We start from the raw sequence: 13,905 nt of genomic DNA, 5'->3' as shown, positions 1-13,905 counted from the left end.
CAAATTGCATTATTTCATCATCCCTTGCAGGTACATAATATTCCATTCTATTATATACCAAATCTCCATAATCCATTCACCTGTTATTGGGCACTAGGTTGATTCCTTATCTTTGCTATTGTACTGAGTGCAGCAATGAATGTATGCATATGTCCTTTTGAAAGAATGTTTTTATACCTTAGGGGTAGATGCCCAGAAGTGGTAATGCTATGGCATATGGCAGTTCATTTCTAAGTTTTCTGAGAACTGTTTATACTGTTTTTCACATGGGTTGTACCAGCAGTGAATGAGAGTTCCTTTTCCACCACATTCCCATCAACAAGATTTTTCCTACTATTTTTGATATGTGCCATTCTCACTGGTATGAGAAGATATCTTATTGTCATCTTGATTTGGATTTTTCTGATTATAAGTGATGCTTTGTATTTTTATATATTCCTACTGCCTACACACCTGTCTTCCTCTGAGAAATGTCTCTTTATTTCCTCTCCTTATTCTTTAGTAGGATTTTTAATGTATTTGGTTGATAATTGTCTGTCCTTTGTATATCCTGGATATCAATAACAAAGTTTACCTGATGTGTGGAGTACAAATATTTTTTCCAATTTAGTTAGCCCTCTTTTAGTTTTTGCTGATGTTTCTTTTTCCATGGGAAAGCTCTTTAATTTTATGTAGTTTCATTTGTTTATTTTTGATTGTGTTGCCTTTTGCCAGTGGTATCAGATCATTGAAGTAACTTCGAGGTCCAAATCTCTTTTCTTCTTTTATAAAAAAATCTTCAAGACACTGTGATTTACAAAGTTGTTCATAATGGACTTGTTTCAGGCATACAATATCAGTGTTATATGTTACAACATCAGTCCTACCACTAGTGTCTCCCTCCCTCCACGAATGTCCCAGGTTTCTTCTCACCCCAAGTCTACCCCCTTGGGAAAACATATAACAAATTTATTCCATATTACTTGCTTCAACAAAACTTAAAGGAATGACAAATGGAATTATCAGAGAATAAATCAATAAAAATAAATTTGTGATGATTGATTGCTAAGTGATTTTAATCAATATAAATAAGATGTTAATTTGTTATTTAAAATGTATAAAATTCTTTAGCAAGCAAGGAGTAAATATCCTTTTCTTAATCTAGTAGATGGCAACCATGTTCATTGTTACTGAGTGCCATAGTCAGTGCCATGTATTTGGAGGTTTGTCCTTTAGAGAAGCTCTTCTAATGCTTCTTGCAAAAAAAAAATTTTTTAATTGAATCTCCATGAGAGTTACAAAGCTTTCATGTTTGAGTTTCAGTCATACAATGATCCAACCAGTCGGCATATCCACCAGCAATGAAAGAGAGTCTCTTTCTTCCCACATCCATGCCAGCACTGGTTGTTCTTGTTCTTTTGTGCCAGGCTCTGTGGTGTGAGATGATATCTCATTGTTGTTTTTATTCTTTTTGGGTCACACCTGGCGGTTCACAGGGATTACTCCTGGCTTTGCACTCAGGAATTACTCCTGGCGCTGCTCAGAGGACCATATGGGATGCTGGGAATCAAACTGGGGTCAGCTGCGTGCAAGGCAAATGCCCTACCTGCTGTGCTATCGCACCAGCCCCTCGATTTGATTTGCAACTCCCTGATCATTAGCTATGTAGAGCATTTTTTTTCATGTTCGAGGTCCAAATCTTGAAGTGTTCTGCCTGTATTTTCCTCAGTGTACTATATAGTTTCTGGTTAGATCTCATGATCTTTGACCCACTTTGAATTGACTTATGTGTGAGGTATAAGATATGGATCCAGCTTTAATGTTTTACATGTAGTTGTCTAGTTTTCCTGGCACCATTTGTTGACGACTATTCAATTCTGACTCATTGATCAGAGGGTTTATTTTTATTTCAGTATCACACAGTTTTACGCACCATTGCTTTATAATGCAGTCGCAAATCATGTAATAAAGTGCCCTCTAATTTCTTATTTTTCAATATGGCTTTGATGATTTGTGGTCTTTTCTGATTCCATGGAAATTTTATTATTGACTCTTCTAGATCCTGGAATAATGTCATCTGAATTTGGATGGGGATTGCATTAAATATGTATAATAGTTTAGGTAGGGTAGTCATTTTAATGATATAGATTCTTCCAATTCATGAACATGGGACATTTTCCCATTTCCTAAGGTCTTCTAGCTCTTTTTTAAGCAATTTAGAGTTATCATGGTATATATCTTGTGTGTCTTTTGTTAAGCTGATTCCTAGATATTTGATGTATTTGGATACAATTGTATATGAAGACTCCTTAATAGTTTTCTCTTCTGAATCATTTTTTGTGTATTGATTTTGTAGCTGTGTTGACTTAGTTTTTAGGAACTTTTTTTTGGTGGACTTTTAAGGGTCTTCTATGTGTATCATCATGTCACCTGTAAATTGTGTTAATTTGAGTTATTTTTTCCAATTCGGATCACTTTGAATTTTTTTTTGCCTGATTGCTGTAGCTAGGACTTCTAGTTCTATGTTGAATAGAAGTGGTTAAAGTGGACATCCTTGCCTTATACCTGATCCTGAGAGAATTCTTTCAGTTTTTCACCATTAATTAATTTTGATATGATCATATTATTTTTCTTTTCTTTTATTAATGTATTATGCTAATAAATTCAATTATGTTGAACCATCCTTGCATGCCTGGGATGAATCCCACTTGATCTTGGTGTACAATTTGTTTTTGATATGTTTTTGGATTCGGTTAGCTAAGATTTAATTAAGGATTTTTGCACTGATATTCATAAGGGAGATTGGTCTGAAGTTTTCTTTCCTGAAAGTGTCTCTATCTTCTTTGGGTATTTGTAATGTTAGCTTCATAAAAGGCATTAGGAAGGATTCCTGTGTCTCATACATTTTGGAAGAGCTTAGGAGTATAAGTAGTAAATCTTTGAAGGTTTGATAGAACTCACTAATGAATCCATCTGGATTGGGACTTTCATTTTGGGGAGATTCTTAATTACTATTTAAATTTCCTTACTTATAATTGGCCTTTTCAGGCCATCTACTTCCTCCTTGTTCAGTTTTGAGAGATTACAGGACTCTAAGAATCTAATCTATTTTTTCCTGATTCTCCACTTTAAGAGCATAACGTCATTCATAGTAACCTCTCATCATATTTTGAATTTCTGAAGTAATTTCAGAAATTGCAGTTTAATTGTAATTTCTCCTTTTTCATCTCTGATCAAATTATTTGAACATTTTCTCTTTCTTTTTCCTGGGGTCTAGCTAAAGATTTGCCTCTCATGTTTATATATTTTTGAAGAACCAGTTCCTGATTTCATTGATTTCTTGAATTGCTTTTTTTGATTTCTATCTTGTTGATTTTTGCTCTAGTTTTTATTATTTTCCTCTTGCTACTTTGGATTTTTTTGTTATTCTTTCTCCAGATTGTTGAGATAGTGTGTAGGTTGATGATTTGGGCTTTTTCTTCTTTCTTAAGTGTAGGTCTGCATTGCTCTTTCCCTTCTAATACAGCTTTTCCTCAATCCCATATATTATGGTAGCTTATGTCTTCATTTTCAAGGAATCTTTTATTTATTTATTTATTTATTTATTTGTTTGTTTGTTTGTTTGTTTTGCTCTGGGTCACACCTAGAGATGTACAGGGGCTACTCCTGGCTCATGCACTCAGGAATTAACTCCTGGCAGTGCTCAGGAGACCATATGGGATGCTGGGAATCGAACCCGGGTTGGCCGCATGCAAGGCAAACGCCCTACCTGCTGTGCTGTTGCTCCAGCTGCAGAATCTTTTTAATTTATTCTTTGATTTCCTCTTTGATCCAATTATTGTTTAGCAGTGTTTTGTTCAGCTTCCAAGTGTTTGAAGTTTTTCCATCTTCTTTCTGTGGTTCGTTTCTCCATTTATGGGTTTGTGGTCTGAGAAGTATAATTTCTGTATTCGTACATTTATGTATGTTTGAATTGTTCCCTACTATGTCATTCATTCTGGAAAATGTTCTATGTACATTAGTGAAGAACGTGTTTTCTTATTTCGGTGGATGCAAGAGCCCTGCATATATCAAATAATCCGTTTCTTTCAGCTCTCTGTTTAAGACTCTTTTCTTACTACTGATATTCTCTCTTGTTGATTTGTCTAGTGGGGAAAGTGGTTTTGAAGTCTCCCACTACTATTGTGTTTCGGTCAATGTTTCTTTTGGTTTGTGAGCAGAAGCTTTGTGAACTTTTAAATGTTAACGGCAGCATTTTTGATCTATTGTTTCCTTAACCAATAAGTAGTGTTCATCATTGTCTCTACTTTCTTTATATTGAGTGGAATTTGGCCTGATATAAGTATGACTGTTCCAGATTTTTTTTTGTCTTCCATTGGCTTATATGATTGTTTTCCATCCTTTCACTCTAAGTCTGTATTTATCTTGCAAGTTGAGGTGTATTTCCTGTAAGCAACAAATGGATAGATTTTCTTTTCTGATCCATATACCTACTCTATGTCATTTTATAGGGGAGTTTAGTACATTGACATTTAGAGATTTTTTTACATAAAAGACAGTGTTGCCATTGTGTGTGTATACGTGCGTGGGTGTGTGTGTGTGCATGTGTGTGTGTGTGTGATCCAAGTATTTTTACAAGAGTTAATTATTTTTTTTACAAGTGGTCTTTTAGTAATTCTTGCAGGATTGTTTCAGTCGTTAAAAATGCTGCCAGTTTTTATCTTAAAAGGTAAATTTCCCCCTCCCTTAAGCCTATCTATTAAAAACTGATTGTTTTGCAGGGTAGTGACGTTAGTTTTTTTTCAGTTAGTACTTAGAATATGCCATTTCACTCTTTCCTGTGCCATATGGAAGGTCTGTTGCAATTCTTACTTGTTTCCCTTATATTTGAGGGTTTTCTTTTCTGTTGCTCTTTAAATAGTCTGTCTTTGTCTTTTGATTTTGCCATTTTAACTGCTATATGTCTTGGTGTTTTTTTTGTTAGAGATGTTTTGTTTGGTACCATTTGAACCTCTTGAATCTGTGAAGAAGACTCTTAAGAGATCAGAAAAGTTCTCAGTTATTATTTCTTTGACCAGCTGTTCCTTTCTTTTACGGATTTCCTCTCCTTCTGATATTCCTGTAATTCATAGATGATTTATCTTGCTGTTATCTATCAAGAATCATACATTCTTTTCCATTTGTTTACTTTTCTTTTTTTCACGTTATTATTGGTAATGGCTAGTGTTTTGTCTTCAGTGTCACTGATTCAGTCCTCTTCATGTTTAATTCTCTTGCTGTGACTTGCTATTGCATTTTTTTTAACTCTTTCAATTTCATTTGTATGTACTCTTTGATACCTGGATCAATTGATTTTTAAGTTGATCGAATTTTTCTTCTATTGATAGCTTTAGTTCCATGGCCATTGTATGGAGCATTGATTTGAGTTCCTCAGTGACTAAGGGTTTATTTGAGCTCAGTGATTTGTCAGCATTTCTGTTAGAGCAGGTAAAATTATTTCACCATTGTTCCCAAAGAGTTGTGGGTGCTACAATGAGATGCCAGATGTCTGAGTTCTGATCTAATTCTTTTTATTTTCATTAAGCAGCACTTCTTACTATCTAGTAATAACAATATTGGAGCCCTTAGGATGTTACTTCATTGGTCCTGCAGTTAAGTGTCTGATATATCCACTTCTAAGATGGGTTAAAATAGACATATTTGAAGAAATATATAAGACCCAGAACCCTTTAAATCGGTAGAGATGAAGGGGTGGTATTGTGATGCTGACACATCAGCATCCACGTGGTTTTGGATTCCAGAGGGTTGGAGGTGGGGTGCCACTTCTTTGGTTCAGGGGACCCAGGAAGAAGGCGTAGATTTCCCAGAAGCACGAAGTCACTGGGCAGGATTGACGCTGTACCCTGAACACATCCTTCACATTGCTGACTCCTCTTCAGCCCTCTATACTGTATATGGTCCCCCAAGCACCTCCAGTAATGATCCCTGAGTAAGGAGTAAGCAGAGTTAGGAGTAAGCTCTGAGCACTGCCAGGTGTGGCCCAAACCAATGTAGTGACTTAAAACAAACTTCAGAGGATAGTATAGAGGTAAAGTGTTTTAGTAACCACAACCAACTGGTTAAATCCCCAGCACCACATCTGGTGATCCAGATTAACATGGAGTATTTTCACCTTGCTCTGTCTAATTTTAAGATCACACTGTTTTTATTATCATAATGAATATTTTAAAGTTGAGTGTGTATGTAAAACTAGTGGTGTTCAGTAACGAATGAATGATAGATGGATTAATGCTCAATTATATACCAATAGACCTTTATTTTTTATAGTTGATTGCTAAGGTAAGTTAAATTATGACATAAGTGATTTTATGAGGAATCAAATAAGTAGGTATTCTATTTCTTAGTGGTACGTTTAATATCTAACAAGTAATGAAATTATTACACTTACAACTAATCAGTTTTTAAATTTCAGAAGAACATTTAACTCTTTTAGAGACCTCTTATATACTATATATGGTATAAAACAAATTTATTCCTGAGTATTTTAGAACAATCTTGTTATAACAGCTAGACACATGTCATAGATGATCTTTGGTATTGTTCTTTGAGAAGAACATCAGGTGGCCAGTGCTTTAACTTTCCAAGCCTAATTCTCTTGAAATGTTTGAAGTAACCTTCAGTTGTTGGTTTTCAATCTGTAAACTTGAGTTCCTCCTTTAGCAGTAAAAGTAAATTTAGGTTTAAAGAAATCACCCACAAGACTCTTAGCTATGATCCCTTAAAATACCAGATGATGTAATATAAATTTCATAGACTTCCTGCTGCCGTTTCTGACCAGATTAAAGAGAATGCTTGAGTTTTTAACTCTCACCCCTGCTGATTGGGATGAAGAGATTCATATTACTTAAAAACCATCAACTTCTGGGTACTGGAGACTGAAAAGTGTTGCCCTAGAATGCAAATTGTAATAAGACCTTCGAGAAAAGATGTGCCTACTGATGTACCCACTGTCTCCGCATTTCTTTTTTCAGGGTCCACCTGGTCCAGCAGGTATTCCTGGTCCATCAGGGAAGAGGGGTCCAAGGGTGAGTAGATGGACATCTTTCCCCACTCCCTGTTCTAATGAGTAACTTTGTGGAATGTTTTTCCTTTTATTGTGTAGTGTATACTTTCTTTGGAAACAGTGCCAGGATTTTCACTTATTTCTACTGTTGCCAATTCAACAACTTGAAGGATAGTGCAACAGCTTGTTACTGTAAGTGTTACTGTAAGTTCACAGCCAAAGCATTCTCTGTGAACAGGATCAAGAAAGACTATCAACCAAATTTACAGATCAGTGTTCTGGTGCTACTTGGAATGATTCTCTTAGTGGTAAAGTCATCTGACCTATAGAGGTGAGGTTCGTGGTTTTGGGAAGTGGATAGGAGCTTAAATGCTGCCTTAAAATCATGTGCTCCTGCACTTTGTAGTGGAAAATCCTTGGGCTGTTGACTAGAAAAATTACTGTCCTGAGAAAATAGTTGCCTTGAGGATCATCAGCGGTTTCTCACATTATACCCAGTCCAACAAATGATTTATTGCTATGTTAGAATTAGTTTCTTTCAGTACTAAAGAAATAAATGTGACTTTTGCTAACAGGAATTCTTTGTCCAGTGACCTAGAAAAAAGTATTATTATTGTGTTACTTTTACGAAGATAAACACAGATTATCTTAAATAATCTTGATTTCTCTCCGGATTTTTATATGTCACAAGGTAAAATCACCCACAAGTGCTACTTTATGTTGCTCACATTCACATCAAACTCTTGTCTGTGTGAAGCGTCAATGGACTGTTCACTGGACTCTAATTATTATGTAGCATTTATTTTATCTCTCTACTCGATGGAGCGATAGCACAGCGGGTAGGGCGTTCGCCTTTCATGTGGCCGACCCGTGTTCAATTCCTCCGTCCCTCTCGGAGAGCCCTGCAAGCTACTGAGAGTATCGCACCCGCACGGCAGAGCCTGGCAAGCTACCCGTGGTGTATCCGATATGCCAAAACCAGTAACAATAAGTCTCACAATGAGAGACATTACTGGTGCCCACTCTAACAAATCGATGAGCAACGGGGTGATAGTGAGTGACTTCATGACCTATCCTATTCCTCCCATATTGTCTTCTAAGCCTTGTTGGTTCTCCTCTAGTCTCTAAGCTCTGTCTATCATTCTGCTACTCCTTTGTCAACAGATACCGGATCCTATTTTTCTGAGAGACGAAATCCATTTTATGATCAGTTCTATTCATTTCCCAAAGTCAGGCCGTCCTCCAAAGTGACTCTTTTGAGTTCCAAATCTCCATTTCTTCTCATGTTATAGCATGTATGGGTTAAAATATACATATTATCAAGGGGCACAGAAATGGATGGCAATTCAGATGAGTACAGGGACTTGGAAATCTGGAAGGCTTTCTGGAGGTGCATTTTGGTTATTCAACTTACTGGTTATAGCTAATAAATAATACATACTACATTAGTCATCTGAAAAGAGTCTCTTTTTAAAGAATTAGTAATCCTGTAACTAAACCGCATATGTTATAAGGTAGCTAAGATAGCAATAAATTATTGAAATAACATGTTAGAACAGTGTACAAAATGTACTAAGGCAGTTTATAATTAAATCTTACATGCAGTAATTTCTATAAAATTATTAGAAATGATAAATCACTTCATAAGAAAATAATAAGGATTTATTAAAATAAGGTGGGATATTTGTTGATACCTGAAGTATGTTTTGGATAGAAAGGGGGGCTTGGTTAAATTAAATCAAAAGAATACAGAGTGGTAAAACAAAAATCTAATGGTAGAAGGGGTTAATACATACTGAGGGAGGTCTAGTTATACTTTGTTATCTTGGGACTTCTTTTGTATAGCTTTTAGAAGTAGCACAAACATGCCATGACTGGTAACAGGGGTAGTAAAGAAAGGAGATAAATATTGAAAGCCATGTTTTAAAGCAAGCAAATGATAGATTCCAGAATTTTTGTAATAGATGTAGCTTTATTTCCAATACTGAAGGGTCACAATCTTAGAAAAGTTATAGAATTTTATAAACAAAAAGTATTTTTGTGAAATTATATAATATTTATTTGGATGTTATTTGAATCTGAATCTAAGAAGGATTGGACTCTATTGTTTTCAGGGTATACCAGGACCACATGGAAATCCTGGATTACCTGGATTACCTGGTCCAAAGGTAAGTGACTACTCCTTACTACCACATGATTACCTTTACACTGGTAAAGATCCTTAAAAATTTCTATCCAACTGTGGATTTCAAGGCTTTCTATTGTCATCAGAGGATAATCCTTCAACAGAATTGCTTGAGTTTGCCAGAGAACTTGCTTTCTGTAGAAGCCCACAAAACTCTGATTTATGTAATTAGCGGTAAAGATATGTGCAAGCCTTGTTTTGGTGTTCTGAAGTTGCTATTTTCAAAATTTGATATTGATGTGGTAACTTCTCTAATAGTTGGTAGTGTACAAATGAGCAATTTACCTGGTCAAGGCTATTTTAGTGCATAAATGAATAAATACTGATGAAATAAAATAGCATTTATTTCTGCTCCCAACCTTTCCCTAGTACTTTCACTTGAAAGAAGATTTGTGAGAATATTTATAGATGCTCAAATTTTTACAGAATCAATTCATCTGAAAGCCTATATATGTGTGTGAGTTTGTGTATATGTATCTATGTGTGTGTTTGTGTGTGCATGCATATATATGTATGGGCACACAATTGTAAGATAGTAATAGTGTAATAGTAGTAATAGTGTAATAGTAGATAGATAAAAGAAGAAAAAATATATGCAGATTGTCAGATTGGTTACCCTGATTGGAAATATGAGAATATATGTATATCCCATACATGCAGATATATATACATACACACATATGATATGTTTATATATATTGCTATATAATTATATCTTTAATTATTCATCTTCATTGCCTGGAACTTCATGTATCTATTAAGGTTACTGATGGCTCCTCTATATTAGTGATAAAACTCTATCAAATAGGAATTAAGAACACAAAGTTGGCCTCAGCTTTCTATATAGGACTAGAAACAAATGCTTGCATTGTCTCTTTAAACTTCATTTTTTCTCCCAATTTTATTTTATTAAAGCACTGTGAGTTACAAAGTTATTCATATTTGGATTTTTGACATACAGTGTTCCAACACCTACCCGCCACCTGTGTCAACTTCTGTCGACCACTGCTCCCAGATTGCCTTCCTCACCAAATCCCTGCCCTAGTCCTAGCCTACCATCTTGACAGGCATCTTTTAAGTGTGGCTGTTACAGCTTGGGCCTCCTTTCAGTGGCATTTACGCTGTGGGTTGGATATTTAGCTGTATCATTTGTTAACACCACGGATGGACCTGAATCTACCTGACCCCTGCCCCTGTTGCTTCAGTCTGTCTATTATCCTCTTCCCTTCACTGTATTTCTTTCTTTTTCCTCCCTAAGATATTCTGAATATTCTGAACTGATACAATTCTAGATCAATTCTGTCCTATTGCCTGTAATACTTTTATAATCAAATTAATATTTATCATAAAAATACAAAATATAAACTGATCCGAGCAAAAAGAATTCTCAATTATTTGTTTTCTTTTTTTTTGTAATGCACTTGTAGTTATTTGACTCCAGGGATGACATCTTTTTTTTTTTAAATTTTATTGAATCACTGTGAGATAGATACAAGCTTTCATGTTGGGTTACAATCATACAATGTTCAAACACCCATCCCTCCACCAGTGCACATTCCCCACCACCAATATCCCCGGTATACCCCCCTCTTTCCCACCCTCCTCCTGCCTCCATGGCAGACAATATTCCCCATATTCTCTCTTTACTTCGGGACATTATGACTTGCAACACAGACACTGAGAGATCATCAAGTTTGGTCTGTTATCTACTTTTGGCACACATCTCCCATGGTGACCGATTGCTCCAGCCACCTTTTTCTTAAAGATCCCTTCTCTATTCCATCTGTGTTCTCCTCTCCACTCATGAAGCAGTTTTCCAGCTATGGGGCAATCTCCCTGGTCCTTGTATCTACTGTCCTTGGGTGTCAGCCTTATGTGATGTTATTCTATACTCCACAAATGAGTGCAGTCCTTTTATGTCTGTCCTTCTCTTTCTGACTCATTTCACTTAGCATGATACTCTTCATGTCTATCCATTTATAAGCAAATTTCATGACTCATCTCTCCTAACAGCTGCATAGCATTCCAATGATTAGATGTACCAAAGTTTCTTTAACCAGTCATATGTTCTAGGGCATTTGGATTGTTTCCAGATTTTGGCTATTGTGAACAGTGCTGCAATGATCATATAGGTACAGATTTCATTTCTCCTGTGCTTTTTTTGCATTCTCAGGATATATTCCCAGAAGTGCTATTGCGGGGTCATATGGAAGCTCAATTTTTAGTTTTTGAAGAATTGTCCATATTGTGTTCCAGAAAGGCTGGACCAGTTGGCATTCTCACCAACAATGAGAGTCCCTTTCTCCCCACATCCATGCCAGAACTGGTTGCTTTTGTTCTTTTGAATGAGTGCCAGTCTCTGTGGTGTGAGATGATATCTCATTGTCGTTTTGATTTGCATCTCCCTGATGACTAGTGATGTGGAGCATTTTTTCATGTGCCTTTTGGCCATTTGTATTTCTTTTTTGAGGAAACCTCTGTTCATTTCTTCTCCCCATTTTTTGATGGGGTTGGAGGTTTTTTTCTTATACAATTCTACTAGTGTCTTGTAATATCCTGGATATTAATACCTTATCAGATGGGTATTGGGTAAATATTCTTTCCCATTCTGTGCGATCTTTCTGTATTTTGGTCACTGTTTCTTTTGAAGTGCAGAAGCTTCTTAGTTTGATGTAGTCCCATTTGTTTATGTTTGCTTCCACTTGCATCAGGGACCACATCTTATTCTTCTTCCAGTGCTTACCATGTTGTTCACATGATACCAGCAAATACTCAGCCAATATTGAACTAATAACCTGACTTAATGTTAGTATCAGACATAGGTATCACAAGGAAACAGGAATACTGATTAAACATTTGATATATAACACATATTTTATTTATAGTATCAGTAGTTTAATTTGAGTTTCCAGTACCATGCAAAATAGACTTCACTACCTTCTTCACTGCACAGATGAAAAGAAATTCAGAGTTAAATATTTAAATTGAGAAATAGTTTCTACCTGGTAGAATTGTATTAGAAATGAAATGTTTTACCCTTTCCTTTAGTTTGGATTGTCTCTCACAACATGGTGATAATCTATCTGTAAAACCACCTTGAGAAGGAAGGTGGGAGTTAGAATGTCCATTGAGTCAGTTTCCTTAAATGGCACTTACTGTGGGACATGGAGAAATAGTACGTGAGCTAAATGCAGTGGTCCGAAGTTTTATCCTGGCACAGAGTATAGACCCTTTAACCCTGTCAGAAGTGATCTGATAAATGTGTGCCCTGATAAGTATGTGCTCAAAAAACAATAACAAAACAACCCCCAAACAAAATTAAAAGGCATTTAAACACTTTCTCAATTTAATAATAATATTGGGAGAAGTGATCTCCTGTTGTCTGATCCTTGTCTTCCTGAGAGAAACATTCACTCAAGCCAATGATAGCTTTTATTTAGAAAAAAGAAAGGAGAGAAAAATAGAATAATCCAGAAGATATTTTGAGCAGGTTGGCCCAAGAAGTGGGTAACCCCACCAAACACATTGTGTGGGTTTCTGTTTTCCTTTATTTTGAACTTTGGCTTTTCAAATAATTTTCCTTATGCTGTGCAGCTTCCCTGTTAGGTGGCAAAGACTTGGTGCCCACTGGTCTTATCTACTCAGTAGGAAAGATCCAGAGAGAAGTAGAACCCCTACCCTCAGCAAACACTATCTGTAAGAGTCCTGAGTTTTGACATTCTTGGGGTTTTTTTGTTTTATGTTTGTTTGTTTGGGGACCATACCCAGCAGGCTTGGGACTTACTCCTGGCTTACTCAGGCATCACTCCTGATGAATGTGGGATCAAACCTGGGTTGGTGATATGCAAGGCAAGTGCCCCATCTGCTGTATTATAACTTCAGTACCGGTTTTGACATTCTTGGACTTGAAATCCCATAACTCATGGTGATTTTGTTTAAGGTACTTTCCATGTGTGCACCTTCATTCCACAATGCCTGGACAGTCTCTGATTAACAGATGCTCATGCAAACTTCCTACTCTGTCATTACTAGCAACAAAATCTGTTTGATTTTAAGACTAACTATAATAAGGTATAATGATATATATAATTATATTATAATAAGGTATAAGACTAAATATAATGTATAAGGTTATTATACTCATTACCACAGTATCACTGTCATCCTGTTGTTCATTGAGTTGCTCGAGCGGGTGCCAGTAATGTCTCCATTTGTTTCTGTTGCATGCTAGTGTAGCCCGATGGCATACTGGGGGCTCTTTCAGGGTCAGGGGAATGAGGACCATCGTTGTTACTGTTTTTGGCATATCCAGTATTCCACAGGCAGCTTGCCAGGCTCTGCCATGTGGGAAGGATACTCTTGGTAGCTTGCCAGGCTCTCCGAGAGGGATGGAGGCCTTTGGGGTGGCCTCTAATAGTGTTTATAGCTGTTCCCAGTCTACCGAATGTAAGCTTTTGGTTGACTAGCATGTTGTAACAAATGCACACTGACAAACATGCACCTGCCTGTGTACATTCTTTAAATAAAAGTTCACCTTACTCAATTTTGACAAGATTATTCTGAAACTTTATACTCATTAAGTGTATAATAATCTCAGGGCCAGAGAGATAGTACAGGGATAAAAGTGCTTCTTTTGCATATTGTCAACTCTAGTTTGATCCCCAGCACTGCTTGTGAC

At 36.3% G+C, this 13,905-nt stretch overlaps 1 protein-coding gene across 6 annotated transcripts in view; it reads left to right on the top strand.

The window, feature by feature from the left end:
- Positions 1–13,905, top strand: part of COL24A1 (collagen type XXIV alpha 1 chain) — a 294,562-nt gene that overhangs the window by 28,454 nt on the left and 252,203 nt on the right. For all 6 annotated transcript variants that reach the window (XR_008630306.1, XM_055140321.1, XM_055140322.1 and 3 more), the window contains exons 5-6: positions 7,011–7,064; positions 9,157–9,210. Coding sequence is in view for 5 of the 6 variants with exons in the window: in XM_055140321.1 (XP_054996296.1) it covers positions 7,011–7,064; positions 9,157–9,210 (108 nt within the window). In the remaining variant the exon portion in view is untranslated. The remainder of the gene's footprint in view (positions 1–7,010; positions 7,065–9,156; positions 9,211–13,905) is intronic.

Source organism: Sorex araneus, chromosome 5, assembly GCF_027595985.1.
Source record: "Sorex araneus isolate mSorAra2 chromosome 5, mSorAra2.pri, whole genome shotgun sequence".
NCBI classification, from domain to species: domain Eukaryota; kingdom Metazoa; phylum Chordata; class Mammalia; order Eulipotyphla; family Soricidae; genus Sorex; species Sorex araneus.
Note: the sequence above shows the minus strand (reverse complement) of the source record. Positions and strands in the feature narration are given on the sequence as shown.